Source organism: Vulpes lagopus, chromosome 15 (assembly GCF_018345385.1).
Source record: "Vulpes lagopus strain Blue_001 chromosome 15, ASM1834538v1, whole genome shotgun sequence".
Taxonomy (NCBI): domain Eukaryota; kingdom Metazoa; phylum Chordata; class Mammalia; order Carnivora; family Canidae; genus Vulpes; species Vulpes lagopus.
The window spans coordinates 15,388,505-15,409,223 of NC_054838.1; the positions used below are offsets into that span (position 1 = coordinate 15,388,505).

A 20,719-nucleotide genomic window follows, 5' to 3' on the forward strand; every position below is an offset into this window, starting at 1 on the left:
GGGGACCGTCCAAAGCATGAGATCTGAAGATGGCCACATGCAGAGAAATGAAAACTGCCTGGAAAATGAAGGGTCTGTCACAGAGGGCAGCAAGTCAGAGCCCAGGGGTTGGGAAGAATGAAGAGGAAATTATCTGAGCAGGTGGGGGTGGGGGAGGCTGCGGAGATCCTTTTTCAGACAGAGTCTGATGCCTCCTGTGGAGGGCTGGAGCCACACCTATTCCAGAGGAGGCTCCTTTGTTTCCCTTGTTATCAGGCTTGGCTGCCCATCAGCATCTCCCTGGGAGCTTGTGTGAAATTCAGAGCCTCTGGTCCCAGATCCACCAAATCAGACCCTAATCAGGGCGGTGCCCCGGAACCTGTTTCAACCAAGCTGACTCTCATGCGGGCCAGTTTTTGATCCTAGAGAGGCAGCATGGAGAGTAAAGAGTATGAACTCTGGGTACAGCCCAGCTGGATTTGAGTCCTGACTTCACCATTTACTACCTGGGCCACGCTGTGCTGTAATTTCCCTGTCTTCAAAATAGAACGTTAACAGTAACTACAGCATAGGGTTGTCAAAAGACTTAAATGAGATGTTATATGCAAAGTGCAAAATGCCTGGTACATCATCGTTATTATCTCCTTCGTTAAACATTAGCCAGTTAACACAGAGATAGAAGGGGAGAGAAACTTCAGTCATCCTTCTCACATACATACACATTATTCACATCCATCAAGGGTGAAAAATTCACACGCTGGTGGGGGACCACCATGTCTTGGAGAACAGATGACTTCTTAGTTTGGGTTCTCACAGAAGCAGGCCCTGAGACAGGCATTGAGGCCAAGTCATTGGTCGAGTTGGTGACCCCCGGGAACAGTGATGAAGGAGTGGGATGTGACACAGGAGAGAGAAGAAGGTCAATGTCATAGACATCACGAACAAGCTACTGCTGTGGCCCCAGGCCCAACCCAGCTGGAGACTGCCTACCACCTACCTCAGCAGTGCCCCAGCCAAGGGGTAAGGAAGCTGGGATGTATTCATTTCCTGGGGCTGCTGTGATGAAGGAGCATCAACTAGGTGGCTTAAACAACAGAAATGGTCTCAGTTCTGGAGGCTCAGTGTCTAAGATCAAGGGGTCCACAGGGCTGTGCTGGTGAATCTGTTCCATGCCTCTCTCTTACCTTCTAGGGTTTGCCAGCAGTCTTTAGTATTCCTAGGCTTGGAGATGTATCACGCCAATCTATGTGTTTGTCCTCACATGGCATTCTCCCTGTGAGTCTGTGTCTCCATATGGCCATCTTCCTATAAGGACACCCATCATATTGGGTTAGGGGCCCCCTAAGTTCCAGTGGAACTATATCATAGCTAATTACTCCTGAAATGGCCTATTTCTAATTGAAGCCACATACTAAGGTATTGGGGGTTAGGACTTCAACATAGGAATTTTGAGGGGACACAATTCATTCCCATAACATGGATATCCATCCCCTAACAGATGGAGAGCTATGGCTGTAGATGGCGACTCCATAGCACCTGCAGCTGGCCCACAGCAGGCTGAGTACATATCTGGGGTCAGAGAAAGCCTCTAGGCAGAGAGAGAGAAGCCAGCAGTGCGTATGGGAAGGGGAGTGCCAAGGAAATGTGGGCAGAGCATCCATGGTCAGGAGCTTTAAGCCACGTACAGGCCCTTCTGAGTGTGGGCCTTGCAAAGCCCACTCAGATGGCCACACCAGGACAGCGGCCGGCCAGCCAACAGCACCTGTTGCAGTGCCCTTCTAAAGAGGCAGCTCCTCTTTGACTCTGGTTAGCACCAAGCAGGAAGGCTTTGCAGGTCCCAGGAATAGGTCCCTCAGTAGGTACGCCCCTGAGGCTGTCAGTTCTCAAAACTTCATGTACCCCCAAGAGTACACGCTCAGATTTCCACAATGAGGCCTCCATCATTTAGAGCTGCACAAGGTTTCTCAAACTTGGCACTACTGACATTTTGAACTAGATGGTTCTTTCTTGTGGAGGGCTGCCCTGTGCGCTGGAGGAAATTTAGCAGCATCCATGCCTCGGAGCACCCTCCCCGGTTGCGACAATCCAAACTGTCTCCGGACATTGCCAAACATCCCCTCAGAGGATGAGAGTGTAACAAAATTGCTCCCAGTTGAGAACCAGCAGGCTGTAGGAAAGTACAGAACGTAGGTCTAGCTTAACCCCTGCCTGTCTGACGTCCTGCAGCTGCACCAGGCACTGCCTCTCAGGTCCCACAGGCCTGTTGCCTGATAGGCCTCTGTGTCTGCGAGCCCTGAATCAGTTTCTGAGGTTCTTTTTCCAAAATCTCCATCTTTCTCTCCTCACTCTCCCTGCACCATCCTCTCCTGCCACCCTCTCTCCTTCCCCCTCTCTCCCTCCCTGTCTCCTTGCATCCCCCCTGTCTCCTCGCATCCCATCGGTCTCTATCTCCTCCCCCTACTCTCTCTGTCAGTGAAGGACATCACATGCCTTTCCAGCATCCAGCAGAATGGAAGCTCCTTAAGGACCGTCTCATTCACAGCTCTGGCCAGAGCAACTAGATGGATACCTGGTACATAGTGAGTTGCTCAGTATTTGCCAAATGAGTGGGTGGGTGGCTTTCCCGTCACTCCTACTTCCCCCAAACCTAATGCAGGTGTGGAAAAGGATGGTGTGAGCACTGGGAGAAGGACGAGGACCAGGTTCTCCAGAGCAAGCTGGGCAGGCCGTTTTGCAAGGATGTCTGTGGAGCTGCTGCCCTCAAAAGAGTGAAGCCCCATCAGCCATCGATTCCCTGATCCTTTCTTTTTTCCTTCATGCAGGAGATAAAGAGTATCTCATTAGGTGTGTTTCAATCAGATTAACGGCCATTAGTACCAGACTTCTGCTCAGGCTGCGTTTTGTTTCCTTTGGGATGACCCTGTGAAGCTAATTGCTTTTTATGGGAGCAGCACAGGAGCGTATATGGGGGAAGTAAGAAAAGGCTCCGTTCGCAGGCTGGCCAAATTTTGCATTTTTACTTGGCTTCTGAGTGGGAAGGAGGGAGAGCAGGCAAGCAGCCTGTACTCAGCAGGCTCTGAGGGGAGGCACCTCATGGGGTGGTGGAGAGTGGCCTGTGACCTCCTAAGAGGGGAACCGTGTTTGATGAGCTGGCTTCAGGGAGTGCTGATTCACAGAGGTGGGCCTGATGTCAGCAGAGTAGGGATTTGTGGACAGCAGGAGAGGGCTGGAGAAGCAACACAGGCTGGATGACACCTGGCCCCCTGCAGGGTGCAAATTGTGTTTCTCTGTCAACGCAGGCGATCGACAACTCCACCATTGATTCTAAATCTGGCAAAGGCACAGAGAGCAGCCTCCCTACCTCGGCTTTCCCCAACACATTAAAACAAACATGAACTACATACAGCTTTCCCCTTCTTTCCGCAGTTCTGCTCCTGCCCTGCTCCACCAAGGCACTTTATTAGAAGTTTCTGCTACATCTTTCAAGATGGAGTTAAAGGTAGCTCACGGAGGGGAAAAAAAAAAGAGTAAAAGAATGCAGCTTGTAGACAAGAAGTTGAAAATCAAATCTTTAGCAAAGGTAGAGAAGCAGAAATGCTGAACCCTGTGATGATGAGCCCTTAGATTTTTCTCTCAACTTCCCGGCAGCCTTGGCGAAAAGGTTATGATGAGGGCTTATGTATTTGGGTGGAGGTCTAAAGAAAGCCACAAGCTCTTCCTGTGTGTTTTTTTTTTTTTTTTGTTTTTTTGAGCTAAGTTCTGGGAGGTATTTATCATATATACGTTATATAAAGATGTAATAGGCAGTGTCTTGGGGCCAGAGTTTCCTAGCAAATGTGGAAGTGCCTCTGAGGTAGTTCTTGCTCACTTTGGCAGCTGATAAAAGTTGAAGGTGAGCATGAAAACCTAATTAGGTGAAGGTACTTTACAAAGACCAGGAGCCAGTATTATCTGCGGTATTTCAGGACTTTTTCAATTTTTGATAGCAGCTCTTTGGTTGGGGCTCAGGGAATGCCCTCTTCTAATCAGTAGCCAATGTCCAGGATGCAACAGGCTGAGAACAGAATTTTCCTCTAGCTGGTCCACCGGAAACCTTTATTAGTTCTTTTAACAGAGCTCAGAGGCACAAAGGGGCAAGCAGCTCCTATGAGAAGCAAAGCCTTTTCATCCCTTGCTGCCGTCTTCTAAGTGGTTCTTCTGTGTCTGTCTGGACCTTCACATTTCCTGTGCATCAGGAGTTCACAATCTTACTCTAACCTCAGCACCATACTGGAATAATAGAGCCTGTTTTGTTAGCCTTTTGTGTATAACAAACCATCCCTGAAGTTAGTGGCTTAAAACAGCAACCGTTTATTGGCTCACAATTCTGCAATAAGGCAGCTTGTTTCTGCTCCACAGGGTGTCGGCTGGGCTCCCCCTGCATTTATAATCAGTGGAAAGATCCAGGGTGGCCTCCCTCACATGTCTGGGCCTCGGTGGGGTGACCTAAATTAATGGGGACTCCCTGGGCCTCTCAAGCTCAAGGAGGCTGGTCTTCCTTACTCAGAGCAGCAAGACAATGAAAGCAGAAACTGCAGGACTTCCTAAGCCCTAGGCCTATGCTGGGACCCCCAGCACAGGTCCCTCCTGCTGCATCCCCCTAGGGTCAGCCCAGTTGTAGCATGTGAAGCAGCTACACAAGTGTGCAAATTCGTGGAGTTTCATTGGGGTGGCAATCGTCCACAGCCCCATCCCACCAATAAACTCAACAACAGAGGTCCTGTAGACAGTGGTTCTTACCCAAGGGGTGGGGACAGAGAGAAGGGGACAAGTATGTCCCTGCTGGCAGCCAGGAAGGGTGTCATTTGGTATCAGCCCACTTCTCACTCCAAGTTCCTGGACTCACCCCTTAGCTGCCATCATCAAAAGTCCAAATACCAGGCTTAATGAGTTCTATTTAAAACTTTCAAAAAGGGTACATGAGAGGTAGACCTTTGAAAGAGATGGAGCAGTCAATGTCTTAAGAGGCCTCCTGACAGCCATGTGTGAAAACGTGGTAAGCACAGGGCGCACTGAGTTAGGGCACTCTATGGCCAACCTCCTGACACCTACAGACAGCGGCACCCCCAGGCCTCCCCAGTCGGCTGCATGGTCGGAGATCATGAGGTTATTTTCACATCAGCTAAAGTGGGATACAGAGTGTGTTAATGGCAGCCTAAAAGTCTGCTGAATTTCCATCAGGCTGGGACGAGAAAGCCTGACAGGACTCATTGGCCCTAACTCTGGACAAGGTCACGCTGTGTAAAAGAATGACAATCAAGGCCATATGCTAATCACTTTTGCAGAAGCCAGAAAGCTGGAGGCTAGATAACAAAGGCATGGGTTAACAGAATCAAGGACAAAACATTCTGACTTCAGAAAGACAGTATATGGGGCATCTGGGTGGTTCTGTGGTTGAGCGGCTGCCTTTGGCTCAGGTCGTGATCCTGGGGTTCTGGGATCCAGCCCTGCATCAGGCTCCCCACAGGGAGCCTGCTTCTCCCTCTGCCTGTGTCTCTGCCTCTCTCTTTCTGGGTCTCTCATGAATAAATAAATAAAATCTTTAAAGAAGAAAGATCGTGTATATCTTTAAAAAGATTGAATGAAAGAGACCTAAACGTAAGATCCTCTGTTTTGGCTCAGAGCATGCACATATGTGCATGCGTGTGTGCACGCACACACACACACAGGTATGCACCCACACAGCACACATCCATGACAAAGAGGGATGAAGGAGCCCTGACTTAGCAGCACCATGTGAAAAGGACCTGTGTAGTCTGTTTCCAGGAAACTCAGTTTGAGTCAAAAGCAGGGCAAGCTAATGTGACCCTCAACTCTATGAATAGGGGCATAGATTCTAGAATAAAGGAGGTGACTCGTTCATTCTATTCTGTATAGCACAATTTATTCCATAAGTATTAGACCAATTTCTAGGTGCATAATTTAAAACTGTTAAAGAAAAACTAACATATTTAGAGAGAAGTTCAGAACCTGAACTGACAGATGTGAGGAAAATATGGAGGCACTGAAGACATTTGATGCAGAGAAATAATCAGAGAAATCCCCGGTGAGGACTTAAGGATGGTCTTAAATGGTTGTCAGGTGGAAGAGGGATTTGATCTGCCCCCTTTGGTCCCGAAATAAACCTTGGACCAGGGAATGGAAGGTTGAAAGACCCTGGCATTTGGCGCATCTATAATTGGAGTGACCCAGTAAGGAATGGGCTGTGTCATGTTTCTGGTCACCGCAGGGGCTGGATGATCACTTATCAGGATAGAGAGAGGGAATTCAAACCTTAGATGGGTAATCAGTTCAAAACAAACATTAAAAGCCTGTCCAACTAACTCTGAGGTCTTGGGATTCTTAGGGATTTGCCCAAGGCCACAGAGCAAGTTGGTAGCTGTCTAGGACCCGAGTTTCCTGCCTCCCTCTCAGCATTTCTGCCCTGGGTGCCCAGTTCCCTCACCAACTCGATGATAACTCAAGCAGGATGCCTACGGACTGTCTCCTACCCATCCATCCAGACCGGGTTTGTTTGTTTTGGCCAGCATCATGTGTAAAAAGATTGAAATCCATGTCGACAGAAAGGTGTACCAGTTCTGGCAGTAGCCACCATGCCCCATGGTCCTCCCTGGGCATGAGGCCCCTGCACATGTTCATAGCTCCTGCTTGGCCACCATGGCCTTGCTGCTCGCATTCTCACCTAGAGACAGAGCAGAGCAAGAGGAGGTGGTCCTGGACCAGAGAATATGAAGAAGGCTTTGCAGCTCCTTCTTCCCTTACAATTCCCAGTGTGATGGAAACTGAGAAAGGGGGAAGGGAACTTGTGGGGTGTTTTTTTTTTTTTTTTTGAGCATCTACAATGAGCTGTGCATTTTTCATGCATGTTAATCCCACTTAATCCTCATAACAACTATATTAGTTTCCTAGAGCTGCTGTAACAAAGTACCACAAACTGAATGGCTTAGAATAGGAATTTATTGTCTCACTGTTCTGGAGTCCAAAATCAAGTCCAAATCAAGCAGGGCCATGCCCCATCTGAAGGTGATAGGGAGGGATCTGTTCCAGGCCTGCTTCAGAGCTTCTGGGACTCTCAGATATTCCTTGGCTTTAGGTGGTCGTCTTCTCTTTCTTTCTTTCTCTTTCTTTCTTTCTTTCTTTCTTTCTTTCTTTCTTTCTTTCTTTCTTTCTTTCTTTCTTTTTTAAAGATTTTATTTATTTATTCATGAGAGACACACAGAGAGAGGCAGAGACACAGGCAGAGGGAGAAGCAGGCTCCTCACAGGGAGCTCGATGTGGGACTTGATCCCCAGACCTGGGATCATGACCTGAGCCAAAGGCAGACGCTCAGCTGCTGAGCCACCCAGGCGTCACAATCATCTTTTCCTTCTGCCTCCCTTTTTATCTTTCTTCATTGCATCTGCCTGTGTCCAAAGTTCCTCATTTTATAAGAACACCTGTCATATTGGAGTAGGATCTAAGGATCTTAACTCGGTTCAATCTACAAGAACCCTATTTCCATATAAGGTCATCTTCTAAGGTCCTAGGGTTTGGACTCAGTCTTTTTGCAGGGACACAGTTTAACCCCTAACAGTCCACCCTGTGTTTCCCCAAAGTTCACATCCTTACCACGTGCAAAATACATTCACCACATCCAGATACCCACATGGACCTCAACAACTAGTTTAGTAACAGGCCTAGGATCATAATACTAATACATAGAAGGCAGACTTAAAATGCAGTACTGCTGACCCCAAATACCATCCTCTTTCTGCTACGGAGAGCTGCTGCTATGAGACACGCCTACCATGTGCCAGGCACTGTGCCTGCTACCTCATACCCTTTCCGCAGAATGGGATGCAGGTCTGGCAGGCCCCAGACTGAGCACCTAGGGACACGCAGCTCCTACCGTCCTCTGATAAGGAGCAGGCTCAGCCCACCTGGGGCTGACCCGGGCATAGGCTGGCTCAGAAGATGGGAGGAGGGCACCCGAAGGGCCAGTCCTGGAGAGCACAGGCAAAGGGTGGAAACTGAGTCCTGGGGAGGTGCAGTGGTTGCAGGTAGGAGAATGCAGCCCACTCAGGCCATTTCGGGGAAAGGGTGCGTAGGCTATTGCCCAAACCACTGTGCTGCCACTAGCTGAGAGGCAAGGGGACCGCAGGACCCATTAAGACTTATGAAGAAGCAGGGGAATCAGATGCTTGGCCAGCAGCAGCAGGCAACAAACCAATACCAACTGCCCACATGGCGTAGTGCCTGGTCATTCACTTCCTGGAAAGATGGGGATCCGGGCAGGACTGGGTTCTGGCCTATCATCGTCGCAGATGGAAGCTTTCCTTGGCCATTAGGAGAGAAGGAGTGGAGGGCACTGGGGAAGAAAGAGGCCACTGAGCTGATGAGAAGAAAACGGTTTTTGAAGTCATTAGACCCGGCTTGAAGCCAGCCTGTGCCACTCACAAGCCGCATGGTGTTGGGCAAATTGGCAAACTCTTCTGAGCCCCATTTTCCCGTGGGCTGCTGGTGAAGATTAAATAGCACGTGTTGAAGCATGTGACCGTGTGCACTCAATACAAACTGTTTTCTCCTCTGTTTTTCCCTTCAAAGCTGAGCGGCACTGGCCTGGGGATCATGAAAGAGACCTAGGAGGGAAAACAGACCCCCAGCCTCTTGGGTGGGGGTCAGTTCCCCCTAAAAGGGCATGTGTCTAAATCACACCTTCCCCCTTCTCCTAACGATGCGTTTTGTCCCTCGCAGAGGAACTGAAGGAGAAGCTGACAGAGTACGTGGACAAGGTGAATGGCCAGAAGCCAGGCTTCATCAAAGTCGTGCGCCACAGCAAGCAGGAGGGCCTCATCCGCTCCCGAGTCAGCGGCTGGAGGGTGGCCACTGCGCCCGTGGTGGCACTCTTTGATGCCCACGTGGAGTTCAATGTGGGCTGGTAAGTGCCCGTCAGGAGAGGAAGATGAATCCCAGTGTGGTCGGGAGCTTTGGCTCAAATGAGTGCAAAGCAAGCTGGGATCTCAGCCACAGTGGGGGAAAGGAGAGAATTCTGGGAATAGCTGAGATCTGGATGTGTGACTACTGGAGGCAACGGGGCTGGCCCTTCAAGGTGGAGGAGGGTTGGGGGCCAACAGGTCAATACATAGTCTCTAAAGGGTATATATGGTGGCATCAGGTGTGACTCTAGCTAGTGTCTTCCCCTAGGAGAGAGGATCTGAGAGTGGGCTGAGGACAGAGCTGAGAGTGCCAGCCCAGCTCAGGACAGGGCTGCAACTGCTGAGCAAGGGGAGGCTGGACCAGACTTGGGGCACAAGGCCAACCATGCAGACACGGTCAAGGCCCAGTGGTCAGAGGGGTAGAAGGTAGCCTGATGTTACCATCCAGGTGACCTGGACACCCCCCCCCCCCCAAAAATGCCAGGCCAGACAGAGCAGAGAATCTCAGATTTTCCCTACTGGTGAAACTAGGTCTTACAAAAACTTCCTTTTTCTGGTCCGGGCTGCTCAGCTGCCACGTGGGGCAAGAGAAAAGGTATGTGGCCTCAGAGGCGCAGCCAAGCTGGGATGGGGCACCTGACACCAGCATCCCTGCAGGGCCAGACGGTGTGCTGTGGCCAGCCCACTGTGTGTGGCTTTGTAGAGCGCCAGGTGAGGAGGGCCCTCTGGTAGGAAGGAGCAGCCGGGCATGCACACCACATGGTTAGATTTAGGCATACTTTTACATAACAGGCTCAAATTAAGGCTGCAATGAAGCCGTTTTTTATAGTTGAAGTCCCTGCTTGCCGTTTGTGACTATTTAAAAAGCATTTTCGTTGGATTTATGGCCAGAAGAGGAGAGGGACACTTACTATTTCAAGCTGATTTGAATAAACAATTATGCAACAAATGCATTATTAATAAGAAGCTCATCATTCCCGTCTGCAAACACTTTACTTGCCTGGTGCCCATAGGGGCCTCCTGGCTGCTCGGAAGCCCTACTCCCACCTCTCCCCGGGGCGGTGGAGAACACGTGGGATGGGGTGGCACGTCTGCAAGGATGGAAGGAGCATTGAGTAACTGGCGGAAATAAGTTTGTTCTCACCCTCCTCCCTTGCCATCCTCCTCTGCCGTTTCCTCCTGGTTGATATACTGAATTTTCACAAAATCAAAGCCCGAGTTGAAAGCTACCCATGGAACCTCAGATCTGTTCCTTTCTTCTTTCTAAGGTCTTGATTTTTTTTTTTTCTACTGGGAAACAGGAAAGCAAATAGACACAAGGATCTAAGGCAGTAAGAGTCTCTCAGCTCAGCCCAGGACATGCTGCAGGAGTGGCCAGGCCTCTTGCCAACCCAGAAGTGGAGGGGGCTGGAGGTTAAACAGAGGCTCTTTCCCAGGAGGCAGAGCAACCGGCTGGAGCAGATAGCCAGGTGGTTTTTTGCCTTTTTCTGCAGAGGAAGGAGCTTTAGGGGTCGCCAGTCAAGTATTTATCCACCTAGGAAGCAGTTTCCCTTCTCTCTCTCCCTCTTGCTCAGGGCGGAACCTGTGCTCACCCGCATAAAGGAGAACCGGAAGCGGATCATCTCACCATCCTTTGACAACATCAAGTATGACAACTTTGAGATAGAAGAGTACCCCTTGGCCGCCCAGGGCTTTGACTGGGAGCTGTGGTGCCGCTACCTAAACCCCCCCAAGGCCTGGTGGAAGCTGGAGAACTCCACCGCCCCGATCAGGTAAAGCATCCTTACCTGTAGGTCTCTCTGCTCTGTCTTCCACTCAAGAGCTCCCCTCCCAGCTCAAGCCTTATTCCCCAAACTCCAGCCCCACTGTGGGATGAGGCGGTAGAAGTGGGGGTTGGAAAGGAATTAAAAATGACCTTCAGTCCCCACTTACAGGCCCTGATGTTCCCTTTCAATAGAATCATGGCCCCCAGAATCCATCCGGAGGCTCAGAGCTACTCATTTCAACACATCACTATGGGACACCTGCTGAGTGCCAACTGCTGTGCTGGGTGCTGGGGATCCAGAGTGATTAAGACTCCATTGCTGTCCCCAAAACCCTGCAGTCTAGCGATGACAGACAAAATAATTGGAGGAAACAAATTACTGCTGGAGGAAACTGCATAGAAAGTGGGGAGAATCTTTTTCAGAGACTAGGATTTGCACTTGTTTTTGAGTGAATGTAGGACATTGCAGGGTTGGGGCAGGGGCACCCATGTTTGAAGAAACAGGGTGAGTTTGTGGACACAGAGGAACTATAAGGGGCCTTTGGGAAGAGGAGTATGAGGAGGCAGCCCCAGAGGCTGGAGGAGCAGAGAGGCAAGGTCAGACCCCACAGCAGCTTGTATGTCTTGCTGATATTTGAGTTTATCCTGTAGGATTCACCGAAAAGTGGCTGCAAACTGCATTTCAAAGATCCCAAGCTCTTTCTGCCTTCACTGCTGCCTTCACAGACACCCAGGTGACTCCCTTGGGCAGCCTCTCTTCTATGGTCAGGACTCCTGACACAGCCACCCCACCAGCCCTTATTTCTGTCTGGTTAATCACAGATCAGGTACCTTTATGCTCTCTGCAAAGTCCTGCCCACGAAACACACAGATGGCACCAGAGGTAGCCTAGGGGACAATTCTTGGAATGAAAGAAGAGATTAGAAACTGATGTTGCTTTGTATTACATGAGGGAGAAAGATTATGAAAAATTTAATTGAAACTGGGTGATTATTATCTGAGATCACATCTCTCCTTGCCAGAAGAAAAAACTATATTCATATTTAAAACAGGATGGAAGAGAACCATCCAGCTTTCTCGCGGTTATCTCTGTTACCCACCTGTGTTAGCCCTTGCCACAGTTTTGTGTTGTTAAATAGTAATTCGGAGGTCGCTGTGTGCAAGGGCCTTTTACACACACGGTCTCATTTGCTCCTCGTGATGGCCTTGTGACAGTTCATTGTGTCATCCCTGTTTTACAGCCACAGGATGGATGAAGGCAAATGGCCCTGCCTAAGGCTGTGGGCAGTAGAAGCAGGATCCAAACCTAGGTCAGCTAGATTCCATATCTAGCTGTCATCCTCGTAGATGCCCACTGTTGAGCTCAGAACCAGCATGGCGACACTCTGCCCCTAGGCCAGCTGATTGATACTGGAAGGGACCATGCTATCGTGCAAGGAGCTTTCTTGCAGAAGACTGCGCTGTACTAGCTGCTTTATTCTGCTCATCTTGAAATGTGTTGGCCTAGTCGTAGTAAACCTGCCTCCTAGGTCGTTGACAGAGAATATCATCTCAGCCTCAAAGTTTCCATCGCCTAATTTTTCTCAAAAACTTGGCCATCAGAAATTATATTCATGGATGAACATTATTGGTTTTACCCTTAGGTGAAGACAACCCCACAGAAAGCTGTGGGTTATTACAAATATACCTTGCCCACTTTGGCTCCTGTTCCCTTGGAGCTGTGTCCACACGTTGTAAGCGATAAAAAAGAGCCCAGAGCTACCTTCTATTGCATTCTACAGTGACGTCTTTGGGAAGGCTGTTCACTGTGTCCCAAAGTGACCTCTTAGAAGACTGACATGAGAAATTTCTTTCAAACTGACTGCTAGACAAAGAAAATCTTGTTAGCCCCAAGGAATGAGTGTGGTATTTTCATATGGGAACTATAAATCTTACCTCTAAGACAGGGTTGTTCATTTTCACCTTGGCTACCAGGAAGCTCAGTGTGAATTTTGTGGGTCACCTTTAAGAACTGTGAAGGAGGACCTGTATTCTAATTGGCCCCCGATTTGTTGTGAACTTTTGGTCTTTTCAGACATTTATGTATTTTGTTTCTCAATGTACTCTACATTTTTTTTTCTTTAAAGATTTTATTTATTTATTCATGAGAGACACACAGAGAGAGGCAGGCAGAGACATAGGCAGAGGGAGAAGCAGGCTCCACACAGGGAGCCCTATGTGGGACTCGATCCTGGGTCTCCAGGATCACGCCCTGGGCCGAAGGCAGACACTCAACCGCTGAGCCACCCAGGCGTCCCGTACTGTACATTTTTTGTAAGCTATCTCTAACCCTTTTGGGAACAAGGAAGGGGATAAACCAATAACATTTTTAGGCTGATTGGGTCTACATCATACCCCAGCTGGTTAATAAGTGATAGACTATGTAAGGTGGCCTATGTTCATTGCACAGTCGCTGTTTCAGATTCTGCTGTTCTTCTGAGTGGGTTTCGCCAAATGGGGAAGGCCCCTTCCTGCAGGTCTTAGAGCACCATGTTGAAATACTTGACATTTCAGCAATGTCGAGAAAAATGTTGAGACTTCACACTGCCCACTCCGCCAGGCTGATGTTTTTAAATCACCATGCTTTTCAAGAGGGGATTCTTTGAGCTGCTTCAATGTGCAAATGCATCTTTTTAAATGATTTTCAAGTAACAATTACATCCCAGAGGCTTTCAAAGTTTTACATTATTTAATTTAATCCGTGTGAGGTTATAGTTGATTCAGTTTCATAGATACCGAATCAGAGGCTCCAAGAGGCTAGGGAACTTTTCACAGTGACACACAGCCGGGGGGGGGGGGGGGGGGGATTTTACTCATACCATGCACCTCCAAGGACTGGATCAAGCATCCTCCACCAGCGCAGGAACTCAGCCCACTCTAGGAGTGGTGGATTGAAGTAGACTGACCAGCCTGGCTGCCTGCGGTCTATGGAACGTGAACCCATCTGGAATAAAATGCTGTGATTTGAAAGGAGGAGGGGCAGGGTCCCGACCCAAAGGCTGCAGAGCAGCCTCCCGCATCAGCATTGTCCCAAGAAATGGCTTACAAAGGAGCTGTTTCTCCACCTTGATGAGTTTCCAGTGTCAAAGATGGGTCCATTTGCACGTGACTGACCGTTTTCTCATAGCTGAGGATTCCTCATCTCATTTTCTCTCTCTTCCCCTGCGAATCATTCAGCCACCAGCTGATAAAATGCTATGCAAGGGCTAGAAATGGTAGCTGTGTGCGGTGTCATTTGTGAAAGTTAATGCTCTCAGCAGAGAAGCAGCCCACATGCACTCACGCTGATTCTCCTAATACGAATCACTCTAGTGAAGTCTCGTGCTTCACTAGGCACCTGCACACAGCCGGTGAGCCCCGCACTCACACTCTCACTAAGGAAAGGCCCCCCAGCTCCTGGACCGACTGGCTGTTGATGTATTGCTCTGGCCTAAGACCCAGCGATAGAAAAGCCCTCGGAGCTGGCTCTCTCCCTCTACTGTCCCCCAGGCACGTTCCCACTAGGGAATGCTTCTTCCTTCTGAAACTAGCCTTTTCTCTATAGCCTGCATCGATGGGTGGTCCCCACCTTGCCATCACCCAAACCACAAAACCAGTTGGCATTCATATTTCTCCTTCTTTCTCACCTGTTCATCTGTTTTCTAAGTTCTGTTGATTTTTACATTAAAATGTGTCTTTAAACAGTCCCCCTCTCCATTCCTGATACTCAGGTCAAGGACCTCATCATTTTGCCGTAGACATAGCAATGAGCTTCCCAACTGGATTCCTATTGCCACTCGGCCTCCTCCAGCCACCCTACAGCTACCCAAGGATTCTTTTAAAAACACAGACCTGTTTGTTCTCTATATTTAAGAGTCTGGTTTTTTTTTTGTTTGTCTCTTTGTTTTCCTTGTTCATTTATTTTGTTTCTTAAATCCCATATCTGAGTGAAATCATATGGTATCTGCCTTTCTCTGACTTAAGACTTATTTCTGCTCATTCCAAAGTCAGCTGAAAATTCCTCACTGGCACCCCTTTGCCTCCAGATAAAATCCAAATCATTTACTATGCTCTCCAAAGCCCCAGCTAATCTTTCTAAGTGAACCAGGGTTGATGTACAGAACCCAAGCTGGGGAAAGGTAGGGAGTTAGCCTGGGTGCCAAGGTAGAAGCAGAGACTGGCTGTGTGATTCAGAACTCAGGCATTAGGGCAGCTAGAGATGCAGATGCTCAGACCAAGCTGGTGGGGTGAGCACTATTTCCTGGGGTTGGTTACATAGGCAAGAACCCCCTGGAATGACAACTGGCCCCAGGACAGGAGCTCTTGCTGCTGCCTTCAAGAAACAGCCGCCCTAGAGCAGCTGGTGAAGGTGAGCCTGGGAGGGCCCCTTGGAGAACAAGGCCCATACCAGCTCTAGTGGCAAAGGAAGGAAGAGGAACAGATCCTCCTGGAGGAAGGCACCACTGCTAGTACTCCTCTGGCCATCCCCAGGAAGCAGCCCCTCCACTAACTGCTGGCCCATCTCCCACATCCCTGTAGGAGCCCTGCCCTCATCGGCTGCTTTATTGTGGACCGGCAGTACTTCCAGGAGATTGGCCTACTAGACGAAGGCATGGAGGTCTACGGAGGCGAGAATGTCGAGCTGGGGATCAGGGTAAGTAAGAGTTCTTGCCCAGAGGACTTGGCTGAGCTCCCTGAAAGCTGAATGAGTCAAGGATGTGGAGAAATGGGATGCAAGGCTGAGGGTCACAGATGGATTCTGAATGTCTAGTCCCTAACCTTGCTCCATGTGTGTGACCAGGACTGCTTGGAAATGGGATAGAGTCAGAGGAGGAGACCTATAGCATTTTCGAGAAGAAAAGCACTTCAGAAACTGCTTTGTCTAGGACTGGGGACGTGGAACAGTCAAGCTCCCCTCTATGGGAACAACCTCTTTGATAAAACCAAACACAGGCTCCCCAGAGCTGAGCAAAGGTGTGTTCCAGGAAGAGACCTGTAGGCATCTAGGAATGGCTGGACTAGAGTGACCCTCAGAGTAACCTTCCTTTGGGATTTCTCACTCTGATATTCTCTGCCTCCTCCACAGTACCCCAGAGAACTTTCCTAAAGACTTTGGCAAGAGAAGGCTGTAGGTGGGTGCCCGGGTGGCTCAGTCATTTAAGCATCTGCTTTGGCTCAGGTCACAATCTCAGGGTTCTTGGGTTGAGCTCCACATCAGGCTCTCTGCTCAATGGGTAATCTGCCTTTCCCACTCCCTTTGCCCCACCTGCTCATGCTCTCTCACTCTCTGTCTCTCACAAATAAATAAATAAAAATAAATAAATAAATAAATAAATAAATAAATAAATAAAATCTTCAAAAAAAGAGAGAGGGGGGAGGGCTACAGGGAAATACACTCATGAAGTATAAAAGAGCAAAACACAGCCAGTCTCACTCCATTCTGTTTTCTGACCCCACCACGTGCTGGTCAGCTAGTCAGGGCTGTTCATTCCTCATGCCATTCTTTGGAGGTAGCACCATCCTGCCCCAAAGTAGAGGGCCTTTTGCAGCTATCATCACATGATATGAATCCACAATAGGCATCATTTAATTTCTCATCCCACAGGATCATTTCCTAGGCTCTGGCTCTTTCTCCTGGGCCCATGAAAAGATGACTCTAAAATGACACCCCACCCCCATCATATCTGAGAGACACATGAGGTCCCCTGGTGGTTGGTAGGAATGTGATAGTGGATACAATGAAGGACCTCATCCTAGAGGGAAGCCCACCCCTCTGTCCAGGTTGTGGTCCTACCCTCACAAATAATCCAACATTCAAGCTGTGGCTTGTCTCCATGGTGGTCCCCATTTTCCAGTCCATGGGGATCTTAATTGAAGCAGCCTGACATATCCCTGTGTGACAACCCTTGGAGAGGACCTTGTACCTGCTGGTGTTCATAGCAATCATCCAAGATATCCCTCCTCACTGCCAGCCCTTCATGCAGACCACCCCAACATCTGGCTGGTTCCGATGAATGATGCCACTCTTGGCTTCAGTATCGGTATCTCCAGTTCCCACTCAAAGACTTCAGCTTGGATACACCCTCCTCTTACCTCTGACTCCCTTAGACCTCCCACCCCAATGGGCAGTCTGCTGACCCTGGACAGACCTCACCCTGCCCCGAAGAGAGATAGGGCACCTCCACTGAGTCTTTCATAACATCTGCAGTGACCTGACTGGCACTGTGTGGGATGGCCTTACTGCCCCGACTTAATCCTCGGGCTCTGAAGACTGGCAGCAGGAGCAAGTTGTCTGAAGCTGACCTTAGAAAACACTTGGAGTCTGGGCCTGGGTGAGGCTTTCAAATACGTGTTAAAGATCTTTGGGTTTTGTGTTCAGGGTGTAAAATACAGGATAAAATGTTGTCTGGCATTTCGTTTTCTCTACCTCTTCCCTCCCACTTGACAGAGATGACGTGTCATAACAGTTGAAGGAAAGATGGTTTTTCAAGCAGAGACCCAACAACCTGTTGGCTGGCAGAGCTGTGAACAGAAGGAGGAGCTAGTTCATTGGAATTCCAGTTTCCCCCTTAAGGGATACAGAACCGCTCCTCATCTCCAAAATGACTTTCACATGTCACGTGGTTATTAGCATCTTCCTTTCGTGTTTTAGGAATCACATCTCAGTACCTCACTTTCCTTATCTAGGAGTCCCTTGGATAAGGAAGGAGCCCCTGCAATTACTCCACAGGATTTGTTTGTAAAAAGGACAGACACTGCTTTTCTCACCTCTTTGGTTCACAGGCAACTTATTCAAAGTCCTTACCCATTTGGAACGCAGAAAGGATTGTTTGCACAATTATTCACTACCTGCTCTGGCATCTAAGTATGCCATCTGTCTACATCCCTAAAAAGTAGTTGTTATTATAATATCCTTTTTATTCAGATGAGGGAATTGTGAAATTAAGAATTAATGTATGTTGTCAAGGTCACACCACTTATAAGAGGTAGAGAAAAGATTCAGCCCCAGATCTTTATGATGTGAAAGCCTAGAAAGATATACCACAGTAATCTAGGGATAAAAGACCTATGAGCATCACCCACAAAAGTATTTCAGTGTCCATGCAGTAATTCTACTCTATTCAGAGTTATATCTACTGAGTCACTATTTAAAGCCTTATTCTTATTTTGTGCTCATTTCTAATAAGCCCCCCCGCCCCGCCCCCCGGATTCTAATTCCACAGCTCAGTGGAAAAATGAAGGGAGTTCCTATGGGCAAGCAGAATGAAAAGAGTGAGAAATAAGCCCTGATGTTGAATAAGAGACAGAAAGATTGTACAGATGATGGCTATAAAAAAAGTAGAATATACAAGAGAGCATTCAAGAGGTGGTAGGAAATAAAGAAATTTTTACAGACAATAAATAAATTGAATTGACTCCCTTCAAAAATGTTGAAGTTCTAACCCTCTATAGCTGTGAATATGATCTCATTTGGAAATAAGGTCTTTGCCCGTGTAATCAGGTTAAGATGAGGTCATACCGGGTTACAGCAGCCCTAATCCAATATGACTGGTGTTTTTAGAAAGAAAATTTGTGGACACAGGCAGATACAGAGGGCGGCTGACCATGTGAAGATGGAGACAGAGATTGGAGTAGAGCCAAGGAATGCCTGGGGTCACCAGAACCTGGAAGAGGCAAGGAAGGATCCTGCTCTAAGGCTTTAGAGAGAGCATAACCTTGTCAACACCTGAGTTCAGACTTCTAGCCTCTAGAAGTCTGAGCGAATAAATCTGTGGTTTTAGGAGATCCAGCTTGTGGTGCTTTGTTATAACAACCCAAGGAAATTAATACTGAGACTAAAATATGAATGAAAATAGGAACCTAGAGAAATCCTAAATATATTATATTTGAAGAACCTGGTGACTTTAATTTCATAGAGTTTCTTAATTTCATAGAGTACAGAGGACAGGAACAAAAGCCTCAGAGTTTCCAAACCTGAAGAGTCTCATAAAATAACCCCTTGGCTCCCCACCATACCTCCCATAAAACTGGTATTTCAAAGACCAATTATTTCAGGGTAAGATGAGCTAGAAATACTCCCACCCTCACCCCCAATGTTAGGGTAGAAATACTCCCACCTTCATACCCAATTTTATGCTGACGAGAGGAAAAACTCTCCTTTGTGAATTCCTCCCTTGGATTTATAACATAAAATCAAAATACTTCATGGTCCAGAAAATCTCAAGAGTAGAATTAAACTTAAAGTTGTTGGAAGTTCTTAGGCATCTACAAAAATGTATACAAACCCTTTCTGGGGAAAGACCTCTTTAACCCAGGCTATAAAACTTCCCATAGCTAGAGTTTCAAGGAATGTGAATTCACCTTTAAAAAAAAAAATCACAAAACAAGGGAAAAAGAAAGCACTAAAAGCAAAAGCATTGGACAGCCAAATTTGTTCTATAAAATCTTGAAATACTGATTCTATCAGACACAGGATATAAAATAAGCTATATACTAGCTTCAAAAAAAAAAAAATAGGAGATTGGTAGGGTGCCTGGGTGGCTCAGTTAGTTAAGCATCCAACTTGAATTTGGCTCAGGTCTTGATCAGGATCATGAGACTAAGCCCCCTGTTGTGCTCCACACTCAGCAGGGAGTCGGCTTAAGATCCTCTGCTTCTGTCTCTCTCTCTCTCTCTCTCTCTAAAATAAATAAATCTTTAAATAAATAAATAAGAGATTGGAAATATAAATAAGAAAGAGACTATTAAAAAGACCAGTTGTATTGATAAAAATAGAATTTCAAACATAATAAATATAGAAATGGGGATGCCTGGGTAGCTCAGTCAGTTGAGCATCAGACTCTTGGTTTCAACTCAGATCATGATCTCAGGCTCCTGTGATGGAGCCCCTCATGGGCTCTGAGCTCAGCAGGGAATCTACTTGAGATCTCTCTCTTCCCTTTCCCTTTGCCCCTCCTTCCACTTGTGCATTCTCTCTTTCAAATAAATAAATAAATCTTTTTAAAAATGGAAATTATAAATATAATGGAAAAATATAAAATGGAAATTAAAAGCTAAGTAGATGGATTAAACATCCAGATGGATATTGTTAAAGGAAAAAACAGTAAACTGGAAAATATGCCTAAAGAAATTATTCAGAATCAGCCCAAAAATACAAAGAAAAATTTGAACAAAAACAACAAAACAGAGATTGAAAGATGGGTAGAATTGAGGGAAAGGGTCTAATATCTTAGAATTCCAAATGGAGATGGTAAGAAGCGAGGATTAGGCAAAATCAATATTTGAAGAGCTAATTACTAAAAATGTACCCAAGTTGATTAACCCTCAGATTCAGGAAGTCAGCCTGTCCAATGTAGGATAAATACAAATATATCCACACTTAGACATGTTATCATGAATGCTAGAGACAAAGAGAAGATCTGATAGCAGTCAGAAAGGAAAGATAGACTACAGAAAAATTAATGATAGTTAGAATAACAGTGGACTTTTCAGTGACAATGGAATCCAGAAGACCATGAGATAATAGCTTAAATAATCTGAGAGAGGGTAATTCTGAGCAGGTACCTGGGCGGCTCAGTGGTTGAACATCTGCCTTTGGCTCAGGTCATGATCCCAGGGTCCTGGGACTGAGTCCTACATCAGGCTCCCTGCAGGGAGCCTGCTTCTCCCTCTGCCCATGTCTCTGCCTCTCTCTGCATGTCTCTCATGAATAAATAAATAAAATCTTAAAAACAGAAAGAAAAGATTTGTGAGCTTACATTTGTGTGTGTGTGAGTATATATGTATATATACTCAATAAAAATATCTTTTAAAAACTAGAGTAAAAGAAAGTCATTTTCTGAAACACAAAAACTGCAAGAGTTTGCCACTAACAGATCCTCACTAAAATGAACTATAAAGGATACATTTTAAGAATAAGGAAAATGATCCCAGAAGGAAATCTGAGATAAAAGAAAAATACTTAGCTCAAAAAGTAGTAAATTTATGAGTAAATCTAAAGAAA

General features: G+C 47.2%; 1 protein-coding gene across 1 annotated transcript in view; it reads left to right on the plus strand.

Moving 5' to 3' along the window:
• The window catches only part of GALNT18 (polypeptide N-acetylgalactosaminyltransferase 18), a 340,362-nt gene that overhangs the window by 229,045 nt on the left and 90,598 nt on the right, over positions 1-20,719 (plus strand). The window contains exons 4-6 of the mRNA XM_041730190.1: positions 8,752-8,935; positions 10,508-10,705; positions 15,256-15,370. Of these exons, the coding sequence (XP_041586124.1) occupies positions 8,752-8,935; positions 10,508-10,705; positions 15,256-15,370 (497 nt within the window). The remainder of the gene's footprint in view (positions 1-8,751; positions 8,936-10,507; positions 10,706-15,255; positions 15,371-20,719) is intronic.